The sequence below is a fragment of the Thermothelomyces thermophilus genome, chromosome 6 (assembly GCF_000226095.1).
Source record: "Thermothelomyces thermophilus ATCC 42464 chromosome 6, complete sequence".
Lineage (NCBI taxonomy): Eukaryota > Fungi > Ascomycota > Sordariomycetes > Sordariales > Chaetomiaceae > Thermothelomyces > Thermothelomyces thermophilus.
The window spans coordinates 2,865,249-2,892,663 of NC_016477.1; the positions used below are offsets into that span (position 1 = coordinate 2,865,249).

At 52.0% G+C, this 27,415-nt stretch overlaps 9 protein-coding genes across 9 annotated transcripts; 6 read left to right on the top strand and 3 right to left on the bottom strand.

The window, feature by feature from the left end:
- Positions 1-1,130: 1,130 nt before the first annotated feature.
- Positions 1,131-1,860, bottom strand: MYCTH_89991 (uncharacterized protein; the record flags this gene model as incomplete). Its single annotated transcript, XM_003666184.1, has 2 exons — positions 1,131-1,656; positions 1,706-1,860. 2 exons carry the CDS (start codon positions 1,858-1,860, stop codon positions 1,131-1,133), a joined length of 681 nt encoding a protein of 226 aa, XP_003666232.1.
- Positions 1,861-4,207: 2,347 nt separating this feature from the next.
- MYCTH_2310765 (uncharacterized protein) lies at positions 4,208-5,248 on the top strand. The gene has a single exon (XM_003666185.1). The coding sequence runs from the start codon at positions 4,250-4,252 to the stop codon at positions 5,222-5,224; it is 975 nt and encodes a 324-aa protein (XP_003666233.1). The 5' UTR covers positions 4,208-4,249; the 3' UTR covers positions 5,225-5,248.
- Position 5,249: 1 nt separating this feature from the next.
- MYCTH_2310767 (uncharacterized protein) lies at positions 5,250-6,043 on the top strand. The gene is made up of 2 exons (XM_003666186.1): positions 5,250-5,864; positions 5,918-6,043. Exon 1 carries the CDS (start codon positions 5,342-5,344, stop codon positions 5,549-5,551), a length of 210 nt encoding a protein of 69 aa, XP_003666234.1. The 5' UTR covers positions 5,250-5,341; the 3' UTR covers positions 5,552-5,864; positions 5,918-6,043.
- A 2,269-nt stretch (positions 6,044-8,312) lies between these two features.
- On the top strand, positions 8,313-9,127 carry MYCTH_2120908 (uncharacterized protein; the record flags this gene model as incomplete). Its single annotated transcript, XM_003666187.1, has 3 exons — positions 8,313-8,597; positions 8,684-8,810; positions 8,856-9,127. 3 exons carry the CDS (start codon positions 8,313-8,315, stop codon positions 9,125-9,127), a joined length of 684 nt encoding a protein of 227 aa, XP_003666235.1.
- Positions 9,128-11,741: 2,614 nt separating this feature from the next.
- MYCTH_2130137 (uncharacterized protein) lies at positions 11,742-13,689 on the top strand (the record flags this gene model as incomplete). The annotated part of the gene is made up of 2 exons (XM_003666188.1): positions 11,742-11,751; positions 12,617-13,689. The coding sequence occupies 2 exons, from the start codon at positions 11,742-11,744 to the stop codon at positions 13,687-13,689; spliced, it is 1,083 nt and encodes a 360-aa protein (XP_003666236.1).
- A 2,779-nt stretch (positions 13,690-16,468) lies between these two features.
- On the top strand, positions 16,469-16,909 carry MYCTH_2310768 (uncharacterized protein). Its single transcript, XM_003666189.1, has 2 exons — positions 16,469-16,628; positions 16,687-16,909. Exons 1-2 carry the CDS (start codon positions 16,560-16,562, stop codon positions 16,897-16,899), a joined length of 282 nt encoding a protein of 93 aa, XP_003666237.1. The 5' UTR covers positions 16,469-16,559; the 3' UTR covers positions 16,900-16,909.
- Positions 16,910-20,036: 3,127 nt separating this feature from the next.
- MYCTH_2130140 (uncharacterized protein) lies at positions 20,037-20,734 on the bottom strand (the record flags this gene model as incomplete). Its single annotated transcript, XM_003666190.1, has 2 exons — positions 20,037-20,236; positions 20,410-20,734. The coding sequence occupies 2 exons, from the start codon at positions 20,732-20,734 to the stop codon at positions 20,037-20,039; spliced, it is 525 nt and encodes a 174-aa protein (XP_003666238.1).
- A 3,420-nt stretch (positions 20,735-24,154) lies between these two features.
- MYCTH_2310772 (uncharacterized protein) lies at positions 24,155-25,117 on the top strand. The gene is made up of 2 exons (XM_003666191.1): positions 24,155-24,432; positions 24,487-25,117. The coding sequence occupies exons 1-2, from the start codon at positions 24,253-24,255 to the stop codon at positions 24,850-24,852; spliced, it is 546 nt and encodes a 181-aa protein (XP_003666239.1). The 5' UTR covers positions 24,155-24,252; the 3' UTR covers positions 24,853-25,117.
- MYCTH_89984 (uncharacterized protein) lies at positions 25,086-26,674 on the bottom strand (the record flags this gene model as incomplete). Its single annotated transcript, XM_003666192.1, has 5 exons — positions 25,086-25,275; positions 25,330-25,692; positions 25,748-25,910; positions 25,957-26,534; positions 26,568-26,674. The coding sequence occupies 5 exons, from the start codon at positions 26,672-26,674 to the stop codon at positions 25,086-25,088; spliced, it is 1,401 nt and encodes a 466-aa protein (XP_003666240.1).
- Positions 26,675-27,415: the final 741 nt, after the last annotated feature.

A 27,415-nucleotide genomic window follows, 5' to 3' on the forward strand; every position in this document is an offset into this window, starting at 1 on the left:
TTGGCCCTGGGTGACCAAATGAATCGGGACGGTTACCCGTGTGAGGTTCGGTAACGAGCAATGAGACAATCCACCGGATGACACGTCGAAGTGCCGGCAGTTACTGGCCTTGTAAGACCGCTTCGAATCCCTTTGGCTGCATCAAGAGTACCCCAGAGTACCCGAGTGACTTTCAATTGCTAGTGCAGTTTTGTAGGCTTAGAAGTAGCCGTATGAAAACCGGATATAAAGAAAAAGAAATCTGTTAGGAACCCGGCGGTATCATAGGGATAACCTGTAATTGAATGACTGCACAGCCAAGGAAACACCTTTTCTACTACAGTACGGATCCGTACCTAGACGGCTAGCAAATAGTAATGCAAGAATCTCAAGTTTCATTGGTTAATGCAGAGCAAGCCCATTCACCAGCTACATTAATTCACCACCTGCACCAATTCACCACCTACATTAACTCCTCCAGACAATCAGCCACTCTTCTTATTGTATCCCGGAACCCCCACTTACAATTCCCACCGACCCAATCTCAACCTGCAATTCCACCACAAGGGTACGTGCTATTGATGTGACGGGGAGTCTGGCATTTGCCTTAGCTCGTAAAAGGATGCCCGTCTCTGCGTGCCCAATTCTCTGTGTAACAAGCTTCTGCACGGACCCGAGAAAAAACATTGTTGCACTTGCGGCCCGCCGGTTGTCCGTCCGGCCTAGAGTACCTTAGGGTTTTAGAGGAATATAGTCGCCTACACTAAGGGCGTGGGGGGTACTCACCTAAATGGAGGTACATTCTGGCTGGGGAGTCCCATGTCCACTGGTCTCAGAGAGAAATAAGCGGTCCTAAGTTCCGCAGGGCGGCACAAGCAGTCCTCGGGCATCGATAACTTTCTGACGTTGATCCTGATTTAGTCTCAAGACTTCTGGTATAAATCTGCAAGCCTTTGGTACGCTCATTAGCTCCTATCGTATCGAGATAGACTGAAGGAGGGTACCGTTGATACTTTTGTTTAAATAACAAGATCAATCTTCGTAGCTTAGTAACGTCTGAATTAAAACCTTCCTTATAGGCCTGCAGCTGCAATCACACTCATTCTCTTTGCTCAGGTCACAGTGACGGTTATAAAGGTCTCCCATAACTCTTAGTAGTTCTCCTTTTCGACAACCCTGCGCACCCAGTATTCCTCGTCCAGAAATGACCCGCAACCGACTCCACGCGCACAGCAGAGAGGATCTTCTCTGAAGAGAGGATGGATGAAACCAAACTCCTCTGAGTTGATCGCGCGGAAAAGGGCACAGCCCATATGTCGGTATGTTTTATAATAATTGCAGTGGGTAGCCTGTGGTCCGTACAAATCTGTCCCATGCTCCATCAGCTCGACAAAACGATGCAGCCAACCCATAGCAGGCTTCTGAGCGTCCTCGTCAACCGTGCAGGCAAGCTGTTCAAGCGAGATCAAGGCCGATAACCTCAACATTGCTGACGCAGGATCCATCTCGACACGCATACTCTGGATGAGCCATTTGTCGAGTTGATGCGTAAGAAGGAGATTGACGTAGTCAAGACGCTTTCTGGGTTGCTTGCAGCATTTTGCAGCACCACAGAGAAATAACAAGATCTCTTTCTCACTCGAATGCATAAAGTACTGGCGTCTCGACTCTTCGTTTCTATTGCTTATATTAATAGATAACCTTACTTTATAGGGATTTAACTTACAAGAAGTCATCCAGAGCATCCTGATCCACATGGCGACAGTTGCGGAATAACGCGTCATCCAGAGCATGCTGTTCCACACGGCAACAGCGGCGGAATAACGAGCGGAAAGCTTCGAAGATGCGGGTAATGTGCGGTGGAGGCCTATCGACTGACATTCTGATTGAAAAGGCTGAGAAGAGCCATAGCACTTCAAATTACTGCTCTGTTGGCCTCGAAGGAGCTCAAGCCTCATATATACACGTATGCTGCCGGGTACTAGGTAAGGCGCCTCAACTCTCCCAATCCTTAAGTGGCCTAAGTACCAGTACCTACACAGTACACGAACAGAAACGCGCATAAGTGCTGCCGGAGAGCTTGCAGTTAGAAGCCCGCCATCTTCTGATTGGAGGTTGACATTGGCGGTATAATTACTTTGTATATGACGTGGCCTCTCAGCGGCTCTTTATTAATCGTCGTACCTCGGAGTACCGGTCAGAGCTCTGGTGCGACTGCCTGTGGACTACTTGCTACCTAGTACTCCTCCCACCCCGGCCCCTCAATGTTATGTTCGGTTTCCGATCTACGGGTGCGACGGGTCGGGGTTGCCTTGGTTCTGTGCCAGAGGCCTGTCGACCGTGGCTGCTTGTTCTTCCACGTCAACCTCCTCGTCTTCTTCCTACCACCTTACCTTTCCACCCAAAGACTATGGGCCGCATCGCACCGATCCTAGAAGCTGACAGCCCGAGCGCTGAACTCGCTACTTAGGCGGCACACTCTCCGCCAGGGCCAAGGCGCCGTCCACATCTACATAATACATCTATATCCCTGCTGCGACCCCTGCCCAAAGACTTTGCGCTGCGCGGATTCCTCGGGTCAAGTGGTACTTCCGTGATGGTTGGTTTGCCAATAATGAGTTCGACCGTGACGAGAGGCAATTGAGGTTCCGCTTATGACTAAGAAACGGGACAGACGCATACGCGTGTAGGGTCGCAGAATTGCAGCGAAGGACGGCAAGCGGCTGCTATATGGCGCTCAGACGGACACTTTTGTCATAATATGCGGTTGACTTGCGCACAACTGAATGTTCAGTTTTTGACTAGTACAGCGATGCAGCGGTTAATCCGCGGCACCCGCGTAGGTACTCGGCCCGGAAGCGGCACCGCCTTTGCCGAAGTAAGCTACATACGGCCCCGGCTCTCGGCCACTCCCTTCCGAGATCGGTAATCGGAACATGCTGCTCATGGACCCACTTTTGGTCATGTAGAAACCGCGACCAACTGTGGGGCTTTTTGCTGTGAACCACGTGATAAGAGGGCACTTGTTGCTTGATTATTAGTGGTAGTTAGTTACAAGGGAGGTTATGGAAAGACCCCAACAACAATCCGTTCAAAAATTCCTTTCAACCTTTCCGAACAGCGAGGTTCTACCTTGAGACTAGTATCACGGTATTCCGAATTCGCGACGATGCCGGTGTCTCGGGTTCGCGAGGCGAATCCGGACGCCGAGTTTGACTACGATTTCCTTGCCTTAACGCCTGATCAAGCTTCGGAAGTCGCCCGCTTTCGCGAGGAACTGCGTAGCTGCAAGACCGACACAGAGAAATACGAACTGTGCAGACGGAAACGAAATGAGCTGTTGGATCGACATGTTGGATTGCAACTGCTATTCTCTGCCTGCGATGTCATCATGTCGATGGAGTGTCCTACGTATCAACGACAGAAGCAGATCAAGGACAAAGAGACGGAGGAGGCCGACACAGAGCAGTGGCGTCGCTTTTTGGGGATTGCCACAGAAGGGTCTGAGATCAAGGCAAGATGCCTCGCCCCTCTAATAGAGGTTGCGCGCTGCTGGGGCCGAGAAGTTGTTCAACATTACCATTGGGCTGTTAAGGGGGTGAGTTACTGTGAAAAGCTCCGCGCCGCAGCGCGGAAGGTGCCCCGATGGGACGACGCTGTAAAAGGCCTAAATCAGTCTATCCTCAAACGACATATGACCATCAGGATGCGACCAGTGCAGGCTTTGGTTAGCTCGATTGAACCTCGCGTCTTGGTATATCTCAAAGAGGACTTCGACCCCTCTACCGGTAACAAGCTAGCCGTCAACAACTTGCCAGACGCCCTTGGTTACGACAAATTTGGTCTCCTGGTCCGGAAGGAATTCGCTGCCACCTTGCTACAGGCCAACGTAGCCGACCGTACGAACTCGTTGACCCCGCCAGAACTCGACTCATTCGACAGCTCAACAGAGATGTCGACAACTGCCAGTACTACACGTACCGACCTACGAGGAGGCACTGCCTCACAGGTATCGGATTCGCATCTCGTCAAGGCCGTCACTAAGACATCTTTTGCCGACTACGCTAAGTCTACCACTGAGGTACTGTTCCGCTATGCCCTAGTAGTGACAGCGTCAGTGCTAATACAGACATAGGCCACCCAGAACTCTGCCAGTGATCCGATCAAGATGTTGCCAGAGCCTTCTTCTTCTCGGCAGAACTCCAGCTATGCCAATGTCACCTCCGATCCCTCGATTGCGTCAGAGGAATCTGATCAAACAGACTCGGATATGGATGGCCCTGTCGCCGAGGATGACCCTGTAGCCGAGGATGGCCCCAATCTTGCAGATGCCATCCTCGATCAGTCTACTGGAATGACCCTCCGGCCACGTGTACTACCATCGTACCGCGGAGCCGCGAGCAGCAATACAGTCAGTCGCAGGCGAGCTCGAGTCGCCCTAGTCAAACCTACGGAGATCCCGCGGGACTGCTGTCCAGGAGTACCGCCGTGGCTCCGATTGACATTGAGCAACTCGCATTTGTTCGACGGCAATGCAGCGAATCAGCTACTCCCTTTCCTGCCACAGCTTTGTCGCAAGCACCTCCAGTTCTACGCCAAACAAGCACGGGACACTGCTTTCGCTAGGAACGCCAACATGGTTGGGCTTCCAGATACGTCGAACAAAGCTGCATCATATACTGACACCGGTCCTCCCTCCCGCAGGCGCAGAGCATCGCTGTCTGATGTCTTTCCGCCGAAGCGGCTGCGGTTTGACACATCAGGGGTGTTCCTTAGAACTCCAAGAGTTGCCGGAGACCGGCCCGTTCACGATCGTATAGCCAATAATGCCTACCAAATACGAGCATTGGCCGAACTAGAGCAGTCTAGGCCGTTGCCCGGCTCTCACGGCGACGAGACTAATCAACTTCTTCGCAAACTGTTAAACAAGGCCCAGCACCCAAATTCAAGTGAGGCATTGTTTTGCACCAGCATTGAAGCAGCGCGTATTGTCGAGACTCAATGTTCCGGCGACGCCTTGATCATCACCGAGGACCAGCAGCCGTTCGTATGGGGCAAAGACGCCGGCCGGCCGATCGAGCAGTTTTTCCGGCGATTTCGTATTTCTAGCTTGTCAGTCTCAGTACAGGTTCCTTCTCGCCCCTCTATAGAGGAATCCTTTGAAGTCCACGAACTTAGAGAAGTCAAAGAGCGGTTTCTTCGCCGGGAGAGCATAAGCGACCCTTGGAACGTCCTAGATTTATAATGCCCTCTGCCATCTATCCTACTAAAGTTCTTGACCGGAGAGAATTACGGACTTCTCCTTGACGTTCGGAATAGAGTCTTGGGTGCCGGCAGCGCGGAAAGAGTAACAGCATCTCTCATGGAATGGCGCGAATGGAAAGCCGTCGACAAATGGGCCCTTGTCTCGGAAGGCGGCAACCATACAGCTCCACACATGGACAGCCACGGCTATGCTACATGGATTACAGTCCAAGAGGGGTCCATTGGGTTTGGATGGATGGCATGCCCGACCAAAGAAGAACGAGAAGCATGGATGGCCGAACCTGACCGATATACCGAGGGCCCGTAGCGGTACATTATCCTTGAGCCGGGCCAGACCGTTTTTTTTTGGATCAGGTACAATTCACTTTGTCTTTCGACTGCGGGAATATCAAACCTTGGCTTTTGGTGGCCACGTACTCCAGTGGTCTAGTATCCAGCGCTGGATCCAAGTCGTTCTTGCTGAGTGGAAGAACCCGGCAACGACGAATGAGGAGATGAGGAAGACTGCGCCGAGACTCGTCCGTGCAGTAGTAGAGCTTGTCGAAGCCAAGGTAAAGGAATCTGGGGCGGAAGATCTGGGTGGCAACGACGCAATCGGACGATTCAGGGAATCTGTAAAGGTAAGAATGGAAGGCTCTCAACACTGTAAGAGGGCGAGGCTAATCATGGTCAGGAATTCGAGAAGTTGTGTACCCCTAGGAGGCCAAGGCGCCCTTTGTCAGATGCCTGAGTCATGATGCTTTCATGGCGGAAAACGACCCTGGATGCGATGTTGTAGGTAATAAATGATATAGAAAGCACTGCGCCTTCCTGAGGCGAAAGTCAAAAGTCATAGTTATGATCTCCTCCGGGGTTTCCAACTCAAGACGTCGGGCCAGGCAATATGCCACAAGGCGGACCGAACTAAGGAGCCCGTCCAAGACCTTCCCCAATAGCAAACTGCTCCGGTATTAGCCTTGCTTAAATCGCGGTAGGTGCGAATTCATAACCGTGGCCAAGTTCTAGGCGTCGGAGATACAGGGCATCAAAGGACAAGGTGCTCGACTGTTTCCCAGCCCTCCGCAGGGCAGTGGTGTAGGTGTCCCGGGTACTCCCTCGGTCTTGACCGGCCCCGGGCCCCCAGGTCGCGTTGTAGGCCCTGGATACTATCCTTAGTGTAGACTCCTCTTCTAAGCCTTGGCAAGCTGCTTCTCAATGCCCTGTGTCTCTCCATGCAGTGGGGTGGGCTGGGGTAGTTCGAGGCTCCGTAGGCAGCTGCGGTTAGATACGTTGCTGGCCATACGGGCGACTTGTCAGCCGGCTTCGTCGGGCTAATTGACCCAGGACTGAATAGGCGCGTTGTTAAGTGACTGCGGGAAGGATAGGTAGGGGAAATGGTCAAGGGAGAATGGGCAGGAAAAAATGAGACAGGCGTATCATTAGCGTAGTTTTACGGTCACCCGTCTTTATAGTACGGTATAGTAGCTTAGGCCGGGGAAGCCAGCAGCAACCACAGGGGCAACAATAATGCCTTTCACCGCATGGAGAACCCTAACTCCGTAGAGCTTGTAGAGATTGATGCCATCCTGTTCAACGAAGGGGATAGGAACTATGCCTTGTATTGCTCTGTTCTCTGCGATCTGCCAGAGCCGAGGCGGAGGGCATCGGCCAGCAGCTTCGAGGCTAAGACCAGGACGACGAACATATCCTGCCAGGGGGTGACCGGCGCAAGAGAGCTGGTCCGCGGACAGGGGCACCAGGGGCCCAATACGAATGTCTCAGCCGCCGAAGTACCGCAATATGTACTCGCATTTCCCTCCGAAACCAGAGGGGTAGTTGTATAATCTCTGGGACTTGTACTGCCTACATGCCTTCCTCCAACAATTGATGTTAGAACAAATGTACTTAGTACGGACTACCTGGGTGGGTGATGACCAATACACATGGCCCGCCTCCGCGAGACCTAGATCTCCCGTACCCTTGTCTCCATTTACTTCACCACGCTTTTCTCACCCCACTCACCCTACCACGTTCTCCTTGCCAAACATCTCCCGGCCACCCTTGGGTATTCGTCCCAGATGCCAGACATAACGTTAAGTTTATACCAGCCCAAATGTACCTCGATGTAGGCGGCCTCCACGCCCTCCATATCCTTGCATGGGCTTTCCAGCAGCTCATTACTATATTAGTACAGGATAATGCCCCGTCTGTTGTTGGCAACCATCAGATTCCAGAGAAGGTCCAGGCTAGCTCCCGCTTGGCTCGAGCAACCCAATCTTCCCTCCAGCAAGTGACAGTGGCGCGGTGGGAGCGGATCCGCTGTACCCGGATGGTTCCCAGCCACTATCAGGCATGGCAGGGGCAGTTTGGCCATCTTGGTGTTCAGCTCGTAAAGCTAGGGCCACGACAGATGATCGTGCCCATTGCTTAAGTACTCTGCTCCGTCTCTTCGTTACTTCCCTAATGTTTCTGGCATCGTTATCGACAATGCTTTTGCCGACATTCACTACTACACTTTTCCTCACATGCTGCGCTCTTTTTTCTTGCCTTTAATGCCATTTCAATATGGTAGAAGGGCATACTCCCCCATTCCCCGGAGAGTCTGTACGAACTGATACCTCAGAGCCATTGTGGGACGGTGACACAGATGTTGCGAGCGTAGGTGCCTACGCATTTTCTCCGGCCAACTACGACCCCGCTAATAAGAGATATACAGGATAACGAGTTAACGGCCATAACCACGGTGTCTGGCAACGGGGACATGGACTCCGCGCCCGGTAATTCGGTACGACACCTTCACCTGCTTGTAGCATCTTGACTCTGACGGACCTACGGTATACAGTCGGAACCTGCTGAGACTATCGATAAACATTTTGTCGACGAGGGAGTGCCCGATGACTGGGTACGACGCCTTCGCCTGCTCGCGGCATCTTAATTGCTAACAGACCTACGATACACAGTCGGAAACTACTAGTATCGAGAATTTCGATGACCGTTGCGTCGAAGAGGGAGGTCGCATATACCACGATCCCAGCAAGTACCCATTGCCTAGGGATGAGCGAGAGCAGCGTCGCCTCGCTGTGCTTGACATGCAGTGGCAAGTTTCATACGACGGAAAGCTCCTGCTCTGTCCTAAAGAGCAATTTCGACGTGTCCTTGACATCGGCACCGGCACCGGCTTCTGGGCTATGGACTTTGCTAATGAGCATCCGGAAGCGGATGTGATCGGCCTGGATATCTCACGAGGTATCCTTCCCATCTATATGCCTCCAAACTACGAGTTTCAGATCGATGATGTTAAAGAGCAGTGGACCTGGAGTCAAAAGTTTGACTTTATCCACGGTCGTATGCTGGGCGGATATTTCAGAGACTTTGTATATGTCCTTGGGCAAGCGTTTTAGTACGTTTCCCCCGTAAATTTCTATTACTTGACTAACGTACGCGCGGCAGACATCTAGAGCCTGGCGGGTGGTTAGAGGTCAAGGATATCAACCTAATGCCCCGATGCGATGACGGGACCCTTCCGCGTGACTCGAACTTGTTCGCCTGGGCACACGAGCTTGCCGAAGCTGCTGGCAGGATGGGGCGTCCCATCAACCTTGCCTCTTAGTATGGACGGATGCTTGTTGAAGCGGGTTTTACGAATGTCGAGGTTGTCAAACATAAGTGGCCTATGAACCAATGGGCGAAAGACGTCAAGCAGAACGAGCTCGGCCGGTTGTCTCAATCTTTCTTTGCCGATGAACTTGAGACTATCTCTGGGGCTTTGCTCGTACACGGCCTGAATCTGAGTCACGAAGAGGTCGCGGTTCGATGTACCTTGGTCCGCCGAGAGTTCAACGACCCCCAGATCCATGCGTACTTTCCTGTCTTTACAGCTTTTGGGATGAAGCCTCAGAGATAAATCAATTAGCGCTGCGTGCTATATGGATTTTGTTCTACAGCAGTGTAATATTTACAACCTTCATTTGCTTGCTTAATTAGAGCTTCTTTTGCCTTCGATCTTTTGATCTGGCTTTCCAACCATCTCCAACCCGGATTTTAGGATGGTATTTGAATCCTTTGAGCGTTGATTCGCCAATAAGCGAAGCATTCTACCAATCAGGAACCAGTTATAGGACGGATTAGGGAAGTGGCTTTACGGGGTTACGAGTAACTGTATATAGAAACAATGTAAGTTTTCCTATATACTGTATAAGTACATACCTCCGCAGATACCTAGTGAGACACGCCCCAATACGCGTCTCCTAGCCTAATCCTCTACGTGAACACAGCTGACAACGTATCGAGATGTATTTGTAGGATCCTACGCATTCAATTGGTTAGTTTCGCGTTTCGCGCTAAAATCGATGCACACGATTAAAGGGATTCATATAACACTGCCCCTGGTTTCTGCTCCGTAATCTGTTGCCCGGGAACATAGGATTGGCAATGGCCCTTGCGTCCCGGGCCCGCGATCAAAATAACGTACAAGATTCAAGAACACGTAGGGCAAGTCAGGTCACCTTTACCCGCCTCAAACGCCCCCGAACAGTGCTGGCGTTCGTGCTAGCCAAGATCACAAACTTCCTGAATTGTTATTTAGTTCCATTGACAGACTATAGGCTCTCCTCAGAGATGGATCCATTTAGAACTTGCATCTCCACATCAAATTGACGCTCCCAGCGCCGCCGTTCCAACCACCATTTCCACATTAAATAGTCCAAGCTGAGGGCCGTAGAGAGCAAGCACTGAACCAGATGCAAAGACTCCCAGTGATATATAGCGCCCACAATCGGTAGTATAGAGGCACAGAGCTGAAGTGCCACCCAGGAAGCGAATCGCAGCAACTTAAGCACTCCCGAGGGTCCTCCGTTTCGGGCGATGAGTACAAGCGTGAGACAGAAATGGAGAAGATGAAGAGTAGCCGGCATAGCCCACACAAACTCCTCGCCGTACTTCACTAGTGCCCATATCCCAAGAGGGAGGAGGACGAGGCGAATGAACATGAGAGCGCGAACAGATCGATCCAGCCATGGAAAGGCAGGGGCGAGCCCGCTGAATAGTGGATATACCACCACAGTGATCTACGGTATGTCAGTCCAGGTTTAGAGCGATAGAGAGCTTCTTTTTACCAGGAAAGCTTCAGTGGCTAGGATAGTCACGCCCTTCCAGGCAAGGAAGAACTCCTTCGTATGCGCAAGACGGCCCGATCTCGCAAGCCCGAAAAGAGCAGTGATTGGGATCCCAATACAGAGAAAAACCAGGCAGCAGCTGCACTGAAATGGATCTGGCCAGAGGAGCCGTATTTCTCGGCGTCTGTTCGTTGAGCAGAATAGTGATGTTAATAGCCCGCGCCAGGCGTAAAGAGCTTGGAGTAAGAAAAGAAGAACGAATGTAGCAGCCGCTTGGGCCACTTGGTAGTCGGCAATGTCGTTCAGCATCGGGCAGTTGAGTGACAAGGGAATGCGGGGGTCGAATAAGTCGAGCAAGGTAACATAATATAGCTTTCAGGAAGTGCACATCGAGTGGCCCGGGATCCTCAGATACTTGTATACTGAGAACCACAAGGATACAAAACGTTTCCTTTAATTATACGTACTCTTAACTCTTCGCTTAGAAAAGGGCATGGGGAACCAGGATCATCACTAAGGTACCTCCGGATTAAGCCATTGCTCCATCCGAGCAGCGTGGGATGATTGTCAGCTTGTTGGATCTTTGGGGTGGTCTAGTCTGGAGGTTGGTCGGATTTGAAGGATGGTCGGATATGGATGGTGGTCGGATCTGGACGGTGGTTAGACCTACCCCCTCTCTTGTACCCACAGACGGCCATGTAGGCCAAGACAGTTGGATCCATGCTGCGGCAACTTGTGATGACCGATCAGCCAAGCGAATCCGCCTAAAGGACATTGATTGGTTCAAAATTTCAAGGATGGTCGGATTTGGAGGGTGGTCGGAACTGGACGGTGGTCGGAATTGGAGAGCGGTCAGGTCTGGAGGGTGGTTGGATCTTTAGCACACTGTGGGTTGGGGATAGCGACCCTTGTCGTCCTCCCTGTTTACGGCGTTTAAGTCCCTAATAGTTTCGTCCTGGTGTTAAAGTCCCTATCCGTTCTGCAGCATCGACTGCAAGAAGAAAGTAATAGGAGGCGTGTGAGCAGGGGGCTGGACTCTGGGGCAAATTCGGTCATATTACGCGTATACCAACCATGAGAGTCAGTTCGGGAAATACTCGAAGTCCAGATTGATTGTTATCCGTAGTCCCTTTGCTATTTTTTTTTTAAAAAAAAGGAAAAAATAAAATGAAAAAAGAATAAATTGAAGAGCCACTACAGCATAGGGCTGGAAAAGTTAGTGATTGCCTACACGGAAAACGCCTTGCGACCTCAGGCCCAAAGCTCATGGACGCAGCTGCCAAGGCTCCATCTCTTACCATGAGCTTAGCAGGCGCTCTTCTAACCTCGGTAGGCCATCAACGTCAGTGAGACGGGAACCTGTCAGCATTTGAAGTGATTGTAGGGGCGGCCCTCACCGCGAAGATGACGGGGAGTATGAGAGCAACAACGCAGAAAGGAAGGCAGAAAACCGGTGATCGCGTTGTTGGTCGTTCTCTGCAACTCATCAGCCCAGTGCAAGCGCGACGGGGAAGAAAGAGGTGGTGGTGATTGAAGCCTCCGAGGCTAGCCTAGCGGAGCGGTCTGCCTCATATGGGTGGCCGGGAGGGTACCTTAGGCTTAACAAGTGGCCTATGTGCCTGACGTGGCGGGAGGATATAACGGAGTCGGCTTGGCCTACGATAGACAACCCCAACGAGGAGACCAAACGAACGAGCACGGTGATGGCGTCTGCCAGGAAAAGCATAGGTATCTTTACTGGTCTATGGCTCTAGGTACACCTGGTCTGTCGCTGCGGACGCTGCTAAGGACTCAAGCCATATGGAGAGGAACGTTGCTAGCCTAACTGTGGTTCCGATCCGCCGGTCTATCTCTCCTCCTGAGGCATATAGGGATAACTTGCGATGTACGTGTAGGTTGGTCCTCGCTGTGCCTTGATCGCGGCTGGTTGTGTCGTAGTCGATTCCGTCGTGTCTCTATCGATACTTGGCTTCTACAAACTCTATATGCCAGTCCTTTGAGGTGTTGCGAATTACCGAAGCCCTTCTCTCGTTTGTAAATGCACGGTCTCTACATGCTCCGATGGTTAGTGCTAGAGTAAGTAAGATACTTAGCTAGCAAGAAGGATGCTCATACCAACTACGATGCACTTGCCCGGTATAAGGACCTCGTGGCTCAGGGCCTTCTCGAACGAGCAAGGCGCCTCAGCCTCGGCCATCGATTGTCCTTCTTCAGGATAGATAGCCGACCAGTAGGGCGCTTCGTGAAAGGGGGGATCTAACGTTTGAGGCTTCGGGTAGATACACCAGAGAGCCGCCGGTATGCTGATGCAGCATTCCTCGCGCTGGTGCGGGAGCTCTCGTTCTTGAACACCCTAGACACCGCGGACGCGTTGCAGATACTCAGCCAATCGCCATATGGCTCGCTCGGTGCGGTACGCCACCTCACCATATACGACGGAGCCTGGCCTAGAGCCGCCTCACAAGGGGAGTGGAAGCGTCACCCTCTGATTCTTAGCAGAAAGTGGGATCCGGGCGCCGCCCAACTGGCATACCGTCGCTACGAGCAATTCCTTCGACAGGAAGCGTCCCGTACGTTCGGTACGGATGTTCAGCTGTTTCGGACCGTTCTTACCCACTTCCCTTCCCTTAGGGAGCTCACGCTTTCTCATGTCCACGCCTGGGAGATGTCCTACCTGAACTACGCACACTTTCGCAACCTTATGGACAGCATTTGGGTAATCCCTTCCCTCGAGACCTTTGTGGCGAAGGCCATGTCACGGCTACTCCCTGTGCTCGGGACGTGCTCGCGCCTTCAACGGCTCAATGTGGAAGGCCTCTTGGATGCACGGGACCTAGAGCCGGGGCGGTATGATAATATCCGACACCTCTGCCTAAACTCCGTCCTCGCTGGCGAGGGCCTCGAGGGCAGCATAGCCAAGTTCTTGAACTCCTTTCCAGGGCTTACGGCCCTAACGATTAGGACGTTCCTGCACGGTCCTATCTACTATCAGCGGCTGCCTCTAAACCAGATATGCTGGTTCGACCTACAGTTCTACGAAATTTTAGGCGCTTGGGTGCCGGAAAACGAGCTTTTCGACTTCACCGAACGCCACCCTTTGAAGCGCCTGACCTTAAAGAAAGTTAAATTTACGAGGCAGATCCTGGAATCTTTCTTCAGTCGAGTACGCGAGTTGAAACCACGGCCCAACATTGTCTGCCAAGGTGTTCAACCCAGCAGAAACTCTCAGGGAGGTCTCATGGGGAGCGTCGAGTCGCAGAGTCTTCTGGATTCCTTCCTTGCACACGCCGAGTTCCCGTGGCCTTTTTCGGACCCAAATGAAGATATCCCCATGTTTTCTCTCTTACCTTAGTGTCGGCAGGATCCTATCGACCATCCTATAGATGCCTACAGCCTACAGCGAACCAAAGGAGTTTGCCTGCCTGTCAGTGGGATCGTCCTCAACCTAATCTTCGACTACTAGGAATGGACCAAGGTATAACGGAGCATGACATCTCAGAGTACGGCGGGCATTGCTACAAGAAAGAACTAGTATACTAAATGAGTGGTCGGCCCATATGTTTTAGTTAAGATAGTGTAAAGTAGCTCGGAGTACGATGTGGCCCTAAATCTAAATACACTAAGCGTTTCTATGCGCCGTCCGTCAAATAGAGACCCCCATTGCCCAGCGGATATAACAAGTTCTGAGGAGCCTCCTTGCATCGTCTTCCCTAACAAGTACATAACGTGGCGTCTCAGCGGCTCTTTGATCCTCGTTCCTCGAAGTACCTGTCAGAGCCCTGGTATCCGTGTCAGCAGACCGGTTGCTCTGTCACTCTCGTACAGATACCTATTCTCGCCCCCTGCCGCCTCCTGAGTGTCACAAATTAACCAACGAGCGGCTGCAGGCAGGACAGCCACATGCGGGACGCAGGGCGTTCCGAGCCAATCATTTAAAGGACCAATCATATAAGGATCATGGCCAGCCCTGTGGGGGTGGATCATGGATCAAGACGAGCAGGAGGGAAGATAGATCACGAAGGAATTACTAGATCACAGTGATCCTCCCGCATGAGCCTAGTGAGCCAGAGTACCGTGAGCCCGATGATCTAGCGAAGTATATAGCCATGCGGTAGGAGGGACTCCAGGAGTTCCTCAGTAAGCAATACAAGCAGTTCGCTACGCCTACTGCTAAAACAATTGCTTGTACACTTGTTGTGACCCTTTTAGCTTCACCGAATCAGTCACCCATCGTTGCGGTACCTTCAAGAGCCCTTTCAGAAGTCGTGGGCTGAGGATTCGTCACACTGAGCAGCCGCAAAGCTCTACAATTAGTACATTACAAATGAGCTCAGACAGGCTATACTACGCTGTCCCTGTCAGCACTTCATTAGGTGTGCCCCTATTAACGTCAATTCTCTGCTGCACGCCACTATCAGCTCGCTTTAAAGGCATACAACACTTTGAACAGCCCTACTAGAAGCAGGGTACCAGCCAACACAATGCTCAGCCTATTGTCGTATACCACGTTAAGCCCAGTCCACCTGAACCAGATAATCTCAGCCGCCCTACCTCCCAAAGAGGCCCCTTCCCATGCTCCTCACCTCCCTCTGCACCTGGCCAGGGCAAAAAGGGGGAGATCTTGCCCCTCCTGACCGCTCTATATCAACTCCTACGTATATAAAGGCTTTTCGAAGCCGCCTCGCTGACTTCCTCTCATTCCCACCTAGCTTTAGGTTCTTCCCCCTCGAAGTGCTGTCTTGGTTCTTGCTGCCTCTCGTTGTCTAAGAGTGAGCTATCCCCGCTTCCCATCTGTGGATGTCGATATTAATAGCAAGATGGATTTAGGATGTTCGACAATCAGGATCTCGATAAGCTTGAGGCGATCTCGAGCGAGTTGGGGTTTTTCGTCATGCGCAAATTCAGGGAGATCACGCCACGCCTGATCGACTACCTTGAAAGTAAGGGGGAAACTGAAAGAGCGGGGGGTATGCGCGCCTGCATGAAGGAAGGTATGTACCTGGTAGTGCCTAATATATATAAGAACTGGTTGATCTTACTAAGCCTAGAGGATTCGTGCCCCTCTCCTTCTCAGGGCCAACTGGAAGCATGGCTTACGGCATGCAAGAAGGCTAGCATCGACCTTTCCCAGTGGCCACAGGACCCCGAAGAGTACATTCTTTGTCAGGACGACATGGGACCCGTTCCGGGCGACGCCAAATGGAGCTGTGTCATTTTGTAGGCTCTGGTTTTCATGGAGGACGACTACAGGTATATATAACGGACTCATGAGTAGACCTATGCTGACAATTCACAGGGCCGATGGTGTTTGCGGAGAGTGCAAACCCAAGGTGTACTCAACTTACCTAGAGAAACAGAATCTCTAACGAGGGGAGATGGACTTGGGCGGTCTTACTCCAATGTATGTATATCTGGGTAGAAACTTGGGTCTATTAAGAAGATCGTCTTGCAGATGATAGAAGTCATATAAGCAATAGAGATGTCATCACGTGTAGGAGGTGCTTTGGTACCGATTTCCTGCCGAATGTACGCAGTATAAGGCGATGACATCTCCGGTTCCTCCAATCGGACGTGATCAAAGCCCCTTGCTTCTCCGGACATGGCATATACCGTAGCCAACTCTGTGCAATAGCCGTTACAGGGGCTCTCCAGATTTAGACTATCGAGTGGGTTGATCAAGCATAAATGCAGGGCGCCGAGGGGAGTGGCGCCGAGATTGTCGGTTCCAGATCAGACACGATCCCCTGCATACGCGGAGTATTGCTGTTAGGCGGAACGGAGCTTGCCTTGCTAAGATTACGCTATTCTTCAGCTTTTGATCGGAGTGCACTAACTTAAATACTTATAGCCTGCACCTTATGCTTACCGGTTTTACCCCTCTTTAAAACTCTCTTACCTCTTTTGAACGCGAAGAGCGCGTGAGTTTTTGACCTCGAGCTTCACGTCCTCGATGGTGAACATCCCAATCTCCAATCTACAATCTACGATACTCGCTCAGAAGGCTTCAAGAGCAGTGACCAGTCAGACCGTTGTCAGCTGACAGCCTTAGCGAATTTTCCCGATAGTCTATCTTTCCTCTCTAGTTGTTCCGTTCCGTGCCTAATAGATTGTGGGATACAAATACCCCGCCATCGAGATGGGCCACGAGCGAATTTTGATCAGGCGCAAACTCTCCAATACATTCGACAGAGCTCTTCGGCATTACCAGCGAATCCTATCACAATGGACGTGAGGTCTAAGACCGATACCGAGATCCTAGATATAGTGAAGGAGGAAATTGGCAAGGATTTAGTAAGTATATTCTTAACTAACCTAATATATATAGAGTAGCTAGGTACTAATTATTTAGACCGATGAGGAGAGGTCGAAGCTCCAGTTTCGGATGGATACAGACAGTACGAAAAGCTACATTGCAGCCGTTATCGAATTTGGAGTTAGCGGCGCTGTGATTATGAACGGGAAGATCGAGATCGGACACGGGAGCCCCAAAGAGCTATACTTCACTTCGCGAGTGATAAAGATGTCTAGGAACCCACAGATGCATTATATTCACAAGGAATAAGTTCTATAGTACTAAGGAACCTAATCAAGAAAATCTCGAAGAGAACCTGGTCGCAACCACTTGATAAGAAGATCTCCAAAAGCAAGTGGCCAGACTGCGCCATCTCCCTCTACATTGCCCCACCACCAGAAATTAATGACATATGCGTGCTCCGGGTTCTGCAACTCTCCTACGTGAATCGTATGATGGAACCCATAACTTTGGAATTCTCGTAGGTAGTCTAATATCGCTTCGCGTAGCACCGTTCGAGGGACATAGGAAGGTAGTCCTAACAAGGGCAGCAATCCTCTTGCCTCAAGCCATGCGGGGGTGACCTGGAACCAAACGTCACGGAAACGAGCAGAAGAGTATCGGATAGAATCTATGCCAATCGTTTCCATAGTGAACTCGATCGTTTGTAGGAAATGTACCTTGACGAACGAAAGAAACTCCCCAAGACGATATATCACATGCCGTTCCTTGATGAGCGGCCCGGACTTATCAAAGTCGAACTCCTTGGTCAGGTCCACAACAGGCCCCTTAGTCGGATCCACAACGGGCGGCGGAGGGTAACCATATGGCCCGTCGTTAATGCTGTTTGGCTGAGCTGCTGAAGGAGTGGAGCAGGGACTGGTGTATCCTTGACCTGGTGATGCGTGCTGGACGGCGCTCGGACTCGGTTGAATTGGATGAGGGCCAGGTAGGACACTGGTATCCGGGATCCAGGCCGATGACAAGGTAGGTAGATTAGGAAATGCATCCCAGGACCCGATGCCATGGGGCTGGGACGTCCCAGTGTGCACGGAAGCGGTCGCTGTGGCTGGTTGTTAGCTTCTACCTAAAGATGTATCCGAAGGAGGCTTACCTTCTAAAGTATTTCCCGGGTCCTCCTCTCTCGGCCGTTTCTTTCGGCTATTGATCGTCAACTGGTTCTCAAGCGCCTGCTCGCTCCCCGTGCGCGAAAGTTCTGCTGCTATCCGCGTAGCATTGGTAGGTACAGCAGGACTCGTCGTTGGCTATAGTGGGAGAACGCTAGTAGAAGACTGGTTTGACCGATCACCGAACGTAGCAGGCGTGTCTGCAATCTGTGGGTCAGGAGATGCGGCTAAGGTGGCATTTGTTAGCTGATGGAAGGAGCAGTGAATTAAGGAGACTTACTGTATGTCGCTTGATTGAAGATTTGTTCAAGGTCCAACAACGCGCTACACGAAGAACACCTGAATATCAGCGGTTCTTCTTCTTGTGGCAGGGTAATGCGCAGGGACTCGGCCGGCTGAGCTGGAGAGTCGGCAGAGGATGTAGAAGCCTGTTGTTCAAGCGTTTTTTACACGAGCGCCTGGAATCGGGCGTCGCTACGCCAAGGCGACCATTTAGCAATCTTTTCAGCCCCTTGACAAAGGGCCTGGATGGTGTCGGTTGCGTGGCGGGAGATCTTGTCTGTATTGCCGATAACTATCGCAACCGCAAGGGATTCGGGATCTAGCCGTTTGAAGTAACTGGCTTTCTCATTCCATTTTCTTTCAGCACTTTGTTCGTCGTAGAGGCGTGCCAAAAAGGCTTTAGCAGCTTTGATATCGCGGTCAAGGAGAGGCTGGTGAAGAGGCTTGTTCAACAGAAGTCGAGCAGCGGCGTGGTGCTCAATGTCCCTTAGCAAAGTAGCAAAAACCTCGGCTGTGCTAGCAGCTGCGGCTGCAGCAGCAGCGACGTCACGATCCCACAAACGGTTCTTCAAGGACTCCACTAAAGTCCGAAGTACTTCCATATTAGTGGGGAAAGAGGCAGTGGAGGGAGAGGGCAGAGGAAAGACAAAATTTGGAGGACAAAGGCAGTAGAGGACAAAGGCGTAGGAGGACAAAGGCGGAGGAGGACAAAGGCGGAGGAGGACAAAGGCGGAGGAGGACAAAGGCGGAGGAGGACAAAGGCGGAGGAGGCAAAGCGGAGTTAAACTTGGCAAGAGGCTGTGCTAATAAAAGGGTGTAGTCTAGAATTTTGTCACACCTGCGCCCGTGCGCTGCCCCGCCTAGGCCCCACGACAACCATTAGCAGCGGTCGCGCATTGAGATCTGATTAGATACCGTGGTGGTCCTTATAGGTCTAAATGGAGGAATCAGAAATGGTAAGGATCAATTATCCGGAAGCACGTGCACGGCTCACACAATTGCCTAGGTAACCTGCATTGTTTACTACCCCTGAGATCTTACGGACGCTCTCGCCCAGCAATTGCCGGCATCGGGATCACAAGTCTAGAGCGGAGCAAGGGCAAAGGGTCGGAGCCCGATGCACTTATCTGCATTAGGGCGGGGCGATCGAGTCGGGGCAGGCCATGCGGCTGCATCACATAATCAAGCCGATGTGTAACGAACCTCTCTGGGCCAGGAGCGAAGGAATTTCTCCTCTGCTGCCTATATCTTTCTTTTCTCGCCCCTCAACCTGCTTTGCACAGTTCTCCAGCAGAAAATTCTCAATTTAAACTACCAGTTACGCTTACTCCTAACACAACATGGCCCGCGAGCGTGAGGCCATCGAGCGAGAGATGCGGGCGGTATACGTCTTGATTAAAAGAACGGTACTATGGCTACCTCTCTAACATCGCTATCGAACTGAGATGATCACCAAGTTTGGTTTCAGGATCGAACCTCTCGGCACTTACAAGGAAGAGCTAGCCCAGCTACGTCAAGATAATACCGCCGAGGGGCAGGCACTGATACCTGAAATGGAGGCACTGGTGGACGCCGCCTATGAGTAATCGTTTTCCTTATTTAGTCGTATAATGGTCTAACAACAACTAGCAAACAGGTTCGCTAAGCCGACCCCCGAGCAATGGAATCAGGTAGAGAAGTTCTTTGCGGAGAAAGGTGTTGCATTGTCGGTGTTTCGCTGTGACAAGTGGGTGATCATACCTGTTAAGATCATACCTGTTGAATCCCACGTTAAGAAGGTGTTGCTGGCCGCCAAAAACATATTGTTCAAGTTCTTTTGGAGAGCAGCTTAGTCCCCTCCTCTTTAGGTGTTATTGCTGCTAGCTTGGAAAATCGCAGTGGTGCATTGCAGAATGCAGGGCGGAAATTAGAAGTCTCACATTTCCTTCGCGTACAGGCAGTTTCCACGAACAGAACAAAGGAAGGACGAGGGACCCCCTGCTGGGCAGACACTCTCTCCTAACCCTGCCATGTTTGCCGCCTCGAGTGCTGCAGGCTGATGGTTGGAGGGGTGCTCCATGCCTCCTCTGTGGATAAAGGCATTTGGTAGTTGTCGGGCCGAAGGACGGCAAGCGCGGGGGAAGGCTCTCGCGATACAAGGAGAGCCGGCGGCTGCCACCAGCCGAGGTTGGGTTTGGCAAAGGCACGAAGGATGGGATCTGGAGAGGAGGGCTAAAACTAGGACCGGAACCGAGACCGGAGGTTCCCCAGATGTAGCGTAGCGAAGTAAGGCCGGTCAAGTCGTGTTGGAGGCTGCACCCTCGCACTAGTGCGTCTTGCCGTGGGGGATTAATCGGGTTGCTCGAACCACATCTCCAGGACCAAGCTCCACCCAGCAGGATCTGGCCCGGGTCTTGTTTGGCAGGGGTGCCTAAGACGGGCACAGGAACTTTCTGGGGGTTGGAGGAAGTACGTGGCGCACCAGATTGTCGACTCGATGAGACCGGGTTATCGATAACTCCAAGTCCCTCCTCCTGCTTCCTACTAAACAAGATGCCGTGGGTCTGAACAAGGTAAAGCTCAGCGGGTGGAAGCCTAGACCGCTGCCCAAACAGAGCCGACGGAACCAATAAGGTGTGGTCACGGCCGAGGTACAGCGCCGCGGTCCTTGTCAATTGCAGGAGGGAGGGCGAGCGACGGCAGGTGCCGACCACCATCTTGAGCGTGTTCTGAGACCGAACACACTAACCTTGAGGATCGGTACGCCCGGGCGGGCAGCTAGCCCCGGCCGTTCCAACCCTGCGCAGCCGAGCAGATTTGGGCCGCGTCTCCCCACGTCTAAGGGCGCCGCAAGCCTTCATCTCAGTCGAGGTGCATCGGCGCGAGTTCCATGGGCGTGGCGATAGCACAACAGGGGAAGCAGTGGGCGTGCGGCACGAGATCTGCGGATCAGTTGCGAGGGGAACCTTGAAGTGTGCTTTTATATACACCACTCAAATATCTCACTTGCCGCCCCGTCTTTTCACTGCTCACTTAACCGCTACCGAGCACGCCTTATCTGTATATATCCTGCCTTCTCCTCCTTTCGTTTTTAAAAGCTCTTATGGCTGCCTCTGAGCACACTAGGATCGCGGCTACCCCTCCTAGGCTAATAGACACAATGACTAAGGTCCGTTACTCAAACTTTGAGATATTTAGGGATTCCTAACGATAGCCTAGACCCCTCGCATCCCTGCAACTACTCTTGACGCTGAAGCATGGCGAAATCTCTGCAACGATCCGAATGCTGCTAAGGAACTGGCAATATCTGGCGAGGGGTCACCCCGGGATTGCAGCATTGGGCGGCTGTATACACTGCAGGGTGGCGGCCGGAATGTTATTGTTTATAAGCAAGTCCTTGGAACAACAAAGGTCGGACAGCAATTGCTTAGGGACTGGCAGGGTGGTCGTCGTTTTTGGTTTGGTTGGTTTTGCACTCCTTTCTACGACTGGGAGTACCACGCTTAGATGCTGCACATGATGCCTCGTCTATTAATGTCAGCAGCATGACATGAGCTGGTCATTGGTCTAACAATTCTGCCAAGTGGCTCGCCCCGAGAATTTAGTTCGTGCCTGGTTCCCCGTCCACGTAGTGCACATTCGTAGAGGCTTTGGATGACCCCTATATGCGAAAATCTCGTATGCTTGCTGATCGGATGGGGCAGGCTAAGACATCACTGGTCCTTGGCAGAGGAACAGGTAGATGTACATCCATACGCGTACGTCTGTGTGGCGCCCGCAGATCACAAACCAAACCGGGAGTGAGTCTATCAATCCGATGCTAAAGCGCCAAGGCGGGAACGTGGTCACCGAAATTATACCGCCTTAGGCTGATTGGTCCATCCCGCACCCCGGAGAACAATGATGCGAGATTTTCGCAGCGCCAGTGGCGGTCGTGCATAAGAACCGGTGCGAAGACGGGGCGCCAACTACCAGACCTCCCAGTCGTGTTTCTTCCTCTTGATTGGAGGCGGCTCATACCTGGGCCAACCATGGTTTGGTTGAAGGAGTGGGAGGACTTGGGTCCAGCTGTCGTGACAAGAACTTCTGATGGTGCAACACCTCTTCGTTAGCGGCCACTCAGGACAAAGACGACAGACCATCCCCCATATAGACTGACCCGGTTTTCGGCTGATCATTTCGGGAGGAGGGCAGGACAGAGCAGTGGTAGGAGTTCTTGGCATCAGAATCGCTGATTGCTAGAACTGAGCGACGACAGGGACTGCAGGTCAGGGGTACCGCCAAACCTTGTAATGGACACTTCAGCAGCACCGGACCATCTATAAAAATGTGCCCCCCCTTTCGTTCCAGGTTGCAACTTTAGGTATACAACTCCCCCTCTCCCTCACCGACGGGTACTAATATCAACTATACTTAACGAGAGTACTCGTACAACCACTTCCGGTTCATTGCCTCTAAGTGGTGCCGTAACTACGCCATTACCCACAAGAGGTGTAAGCCGGACATCACCAACTTTATACTATACAACAGTTATTAGTTTTGAAAATTTAGGTTCTAGTCCAGCCGAGGGCTCGACAGGGCCTGGTTCGACGAGAGACCCCCACATGGTCCACCTAGGCGATCATACCTCAACTCTCCCCTTTACGCGATTGGTTACCGACGCTACGGTTACACGGTACGACACTGTAGTGCAAGCTATAATGCCCAGATTTTTTGCCCAGACTTGAAGATGTCTTTCAAATTGGTGCCAATGGAATTCGTATCCCATTTTTGCTCACATTGAGAGACGTACCTCAATATCGGCTAGTCTTTGGCGCAGTATAGCACGGCTTCTACATATTCGTGCGGCTTCTCCTTCTTTCTTCCCTAACCCGCCCACGTTCTCCTTCACCTTTTCACCGCATTGCCGCATCGGCCACCACTTCGGAGAGATCGCGCCACGATAAACGCACAACGATCTGGATGGTGTTGCAATCCATGTCTGTAGATACGCCTAGCTAGTTTTGGTTGCTGGACATGGGCGGTCACAGCGTTCTAATGGTCAATGGCGTCGTCCTGGGCAGAAACGTGAAAGTGCCTGGTTGACCTGCATGATCGGCGAGGGGAACGCCGGGGAAGGTGTGTTACGAGCTGCCATCGGCAGAGTAAAATTGGGGACCCAAAGCAAGCATTGACGGGGTTCAGTTCGAGAGTCTGTATCTAAGCTCACCAGTCAGCGGGTATAAGATGCCCCATTTGCCATCAAGAACCCCAACAGCAGAGTGAGATCAGGGTCAACGGACGGAGAACCCGAGTTTGTTTGGTCCGGGAATATCTGTTTGTTTACCATCCGGCAGATCTACGAATACCTCTTTACAAGAACTTCACCGCCTCACACCACGCCCGATCCCCTCCTATGTAGCTTCGGGTACTGCAACGGCTGTTGACATACTAAGAAGGTTTGAGATGCAGCCCTTTCAAAGAGTACCTCAGGACATATACTAAGACAGCGGTGGAGGTGCCACCGCAGCCGCTTCGACAACCAGGGATATCACATCTCGATTCCCAAAGAAACATTCCCAAGCAGCCGCGGTGAACGACCATCGCGATCTACATACGGCTAGCCAGCTATCGAATTACATCACCACCTCACCTCAACAGCAGAAAATAAGGTAGGCATTGCCTGTTCCCTTCAGACTGCTGTAACGAGTAATGCTAAACACTCAGACTGCCATAGACAAACATGTCAAACAACTCGTCGGACCACCAGCACAACAGAGCTGCTCCCCCTGCTCCCCCTCCTTCACCTGCTCCCCCTCCTTCCCCCCCTAACCCTCCTCCTCGTCCTCCAACTCCTCCTCCATCACCACCCCCTTATATACATACCCTAGATGAGAAAACGGCGCAGGAATTCTTCCCTGAGTAGACAATTGTTCAATGCAAGCCTGGGATGGACTTGAGTTTGGATTGTACCGAAGGACAGAAATAGTTGTTTGGACGGTTGGTCGGACGAATCATTTTGAGCCTGATGTACGCTCCTTGAATGTTCACCGGAATTACCTGCTTTTATAACCCTAACCCAAGAAGAGGAACGGGTCTGAACACCGATGACTCATCTGGCTCAACGTCGGGTCAAATGGATTTCGGCCTAAAGACTTTGTCGCTCGCATAACTTAAAAAACAGCATATATTTGACGTGGACGATTTCTGCTCAAACTGTTCTTCAGACTCCCCATCATAAATTGATTCTTGCCACATGTATCTCATTCGGGCGACACAAGATTTTCGGGGCCTTACTCAGAGAGTCTGCCTCAGAAATGAAGAGTTGACAGAGGAGCGCAAAGGTCTTTGGGCGATGTCACTGGGAGACATACAACAGCGGGAGGATATTAAACGAGTTGCCATAGCATTCTACAAGGATAAAGACAGAGACAAAGTGAGTAAAGCTAGACGATATCTCGCGGAATGCCATTTACTGATACTAGTATAGCAAGGGTCTATTGAACAAGAGGCAAAAAGCTACGGCAAGACAATCCGGCTTTGGCGTGCAGTTGGACTTCTCTGTCTAGAAGGAGTCCTATTGACGGATGGCCGGGTTTGTGTGGTCATAGTTGTTTCACCACCCCAACCGTCAGGGGATACGGGAGCGGTTGCGGGCGGTTCTCCTTCGGCAGGATTACGGACGACCTACAAGGTTGTAGTCAGTAAGGTGGATAGGGAGGAAAAGGTCACGCTGGAGCTGGAGTATGGTGACATGCTCCGACTTGACGAAGATAAGAAGATGGAGGCGACGAGTGGTGGAATTGCGTTCATTGTCATGATGTATGATGTGGTTTCGGAGAGCCAAGATCACTAAGGCTGCATACACTCCGGTCCGTAATCTAAGCCCCATGCGTTGTTCTCGACTTCACGTATGAAGGTTTCCCACTCGTCAGCTGACATATTCCATACGGACCACAAATTTCCTAGGCTCTCTTCACTCCTGTGCTGATCCATCTCATCCGGAACCGGCAGATCGAGCTGAAGTGGTGACGCGGCAATCCCGACGGCGGCATCTAACGGAGAGCCCACGGGAGGATCACCTGCGCGCTAGTCGCTTTCGTGCTCTGCGATTGCGCCCGCTGTCTCCTCTCCAGTAAATGCATTACCGCCCGCTTGTGCGGCCGCAACAGCCAGCAGTATGTGCCAGGAATCGACCCCCACATCGCTCTCTGGCAGGCTAGCACTGACGGCCTGTCCACTCCCGCTGCCTGACTCGGAATGAACCGTCGCGGTGGGGCTGTTGTACGGTGCGGGCATGGCTCTCACCGAGACATCGCGTCGAGTGATTTACTGTCCCTGGGAGGTCTGCGGTGCGGTTTCCGCCTCTCGTTCGAGAGCCGACGAAGCGCGGATTGTCAGACACTTGTCATGCCGTGAGACCGCCGGCTCGCGGTGCTGGCAGGCGCTCGTAGCTCGAAACTGCGTTTCCTCGATTGAGTCCGGCCGAAGCGTTCGGCTCTCTGGCTCGGCAGATCTCTTCCTCTTCCTAGCGTGATGTCGACGCCTTTTCGGCCCTAGAAGCTGCGATTCCGAACAATCAACCTCGAGGTGACAGCTGACGAGCGTCCTCGAGCGGTACCTCTCCCGCCACTTCTGAAAATAATCCTCCCGAGACCAGAGATTTACCTTAAGCGCGTCACAAATAGTCGTATAGCTACAGTATCGTTAGCCAAGAACGCTGCGAGCGCTGCGGCAATGTAAAATCTTACCTCCACCGACTGATATTACGAATTCCGACGATAAACGGGACCCAGAGTGGAAGAGAAGCGTGGATCTCGTCCGGGACCTTGCAAGTAGGGAATTTGTTGGTAAAACGGGCATTCTCTTTGGGAGTCCTTGGGCAAGCGTGGTAAAACCAGAGGCTCTTGCCTCCTATAATGATGTTAGTGCTAGAGAGACAAAGAAGTTGCCTACTTACCACTGAAAAAAATCTCGATGCCACGATGCATGAGTCCGCGCCGAACATGCCGTTGTTGTTCCTGGAGGATCCACAGTGTTGTCCAGAGAAGCATGGCAGGCACCCTTTCTCCATCGAACGTTCCGCCAGTGGCTTCCACAAACTTCCGTATTACGTAGTATACTGAGGTTTTCGGGCAGCCGGTGACTAACGCCACCTGGCATTCTGCCATAAACACTAGCGAAAAGAATTGTGCGATGCACCGCGAGCATTCCGCCTTCGCGACCAGAGCGGCGGCCTGCTCCGCGGAGGAAGACAAAGCATCTCCCAAAGCATCTCCTGGGTTCTGATCCCCCGCCGCGACCAGAGCGGCGGCCTGCTCCGCGGAGGAAGACAAAGCATCTCCCAAAGCATCTCCTGGGTTCTGATCCCCCGCCGCGTCCAGAGAGGTGGATTTCTCCACTGATGAATGTTTGTCGTTGTTCAGCGGATCCAGGCTGCCTTCCACCAAGCAATCAACTGTATGGAGAACGTCGTCTGCAGTAGAAAGCTTGGTGTCCTGCCTCCTCTGGCACCATTCCTCCTCTGACACAGGCAGCCTGTCAAGAAATGTCGCCGCTCGGCGCTCCTACGCCAATTGCGAAGGTTTGGCTTGCGAAGGTTTGGCTTGCGAAGGTTTGGCTTGCGAAGGTTTGTACTCGGAGGTTGGATCCCAGATCTCAATTTTTAGACCTGGCATTAAGTCCCCAGACTCGGTGAGCTGTGGGCTACTTGGGTTACCAACCCGACTTTCGTGTTGGCGCTGTGTTTGACCTTTATCATCTTCCAAGTGGCCATTGGGGTGACTTATGGCTTGAGGCTAGACGCAGCCCAAGCTTACAGCTCGCTCTTCAAGCTAAGATATCAAGTCGGCAACCATGGTGTTAGTGACCGTAAGAAGGTATGCAAGATAGGCATAGTCATTGCCGTTAAAGCCACAAACTCGTCTGGTGGACATGGCTGGATCGAGGCATGGAGAGGGAAGAGAGAGCAGCTGGCGCGAACCCGAGAAGAGCCCGGGTCTGGCGAAAGCACGCTATACCGAATTGAATTATTATCATTGATAACAATTCAATTCGGTATAGCGTGCTTTCGCGCATATGATCATTTCTAGCTTGGTTGGTTGTCTCAGCCACGGCGTCTGTGAGCCTTGACCAACCCCATGTATAAGCGCCCTGGGCCACCCCCTGCCGTTACCCGTCTTGATGCACGCCCTTTGACAGGCCCTGCAGACGATATTTCGCGTTTTCTCATATTGATATGCCCGTCTCCCCCACGGTGCTCACCATGGTTCATGCCGAGAAGAGCAAATTCGCGCGGTCCTCCCGCGGCAGGGAACTTTGCGTCTTAGAGAGGCTGCTCAGCCGAGAATCATCCCGCGCTACTCGGGGGAAGAGCCACGGCCTCTGACAAATGCAGTTCAATGACCAGCCAACAGTTC

Bases quoted from the DNA above. Each gene is read 5' to 3' on its own strand.
- MYCTH_2310765 (XM_003666185.1), top strand. From the start codon at position 4,250: ATGGATGGCCCTGTCGCCGAGGATGACCCTGTAGCCGAGGATGGCCCC.
- MYCTH_2310767 (XM_003666186.1), top strand. From the start codon at position 5,342: ATGGAATGGCGCGAATGGAAAGCCGTCGACAAATGGGCCCTTGTCTCG.
- MYCTH_2310768 (XM_003666189.1), top strand. From the start codon at position 16,560: ATGGACGTGAGGTCTAAGACCGATACCGAGATCCTAGATATAGTGAAG. The intron at 16,629-16,686 runs GTAAGTATATTC...CTAATTATTTAG, and splicing joins AGGAAATTGGCAAGGATTTA to ACCGATGAGGAGAGGTCGAA.
- MYCTH_2310772 (XM_003666191.1), top strand. From the start codon at position 24,253: ATGTATCTCATTCGGGCGACACAAGATTTTCGGGGCCTTACTCAGAGA. The intron at 24,433-24,486 runs GTGAGTAAAGCT...ATACTAGTATAG, and splicing joins AGGATAAAGACAGAGACAAA to CAAGGGTCTATTGAACAAGA.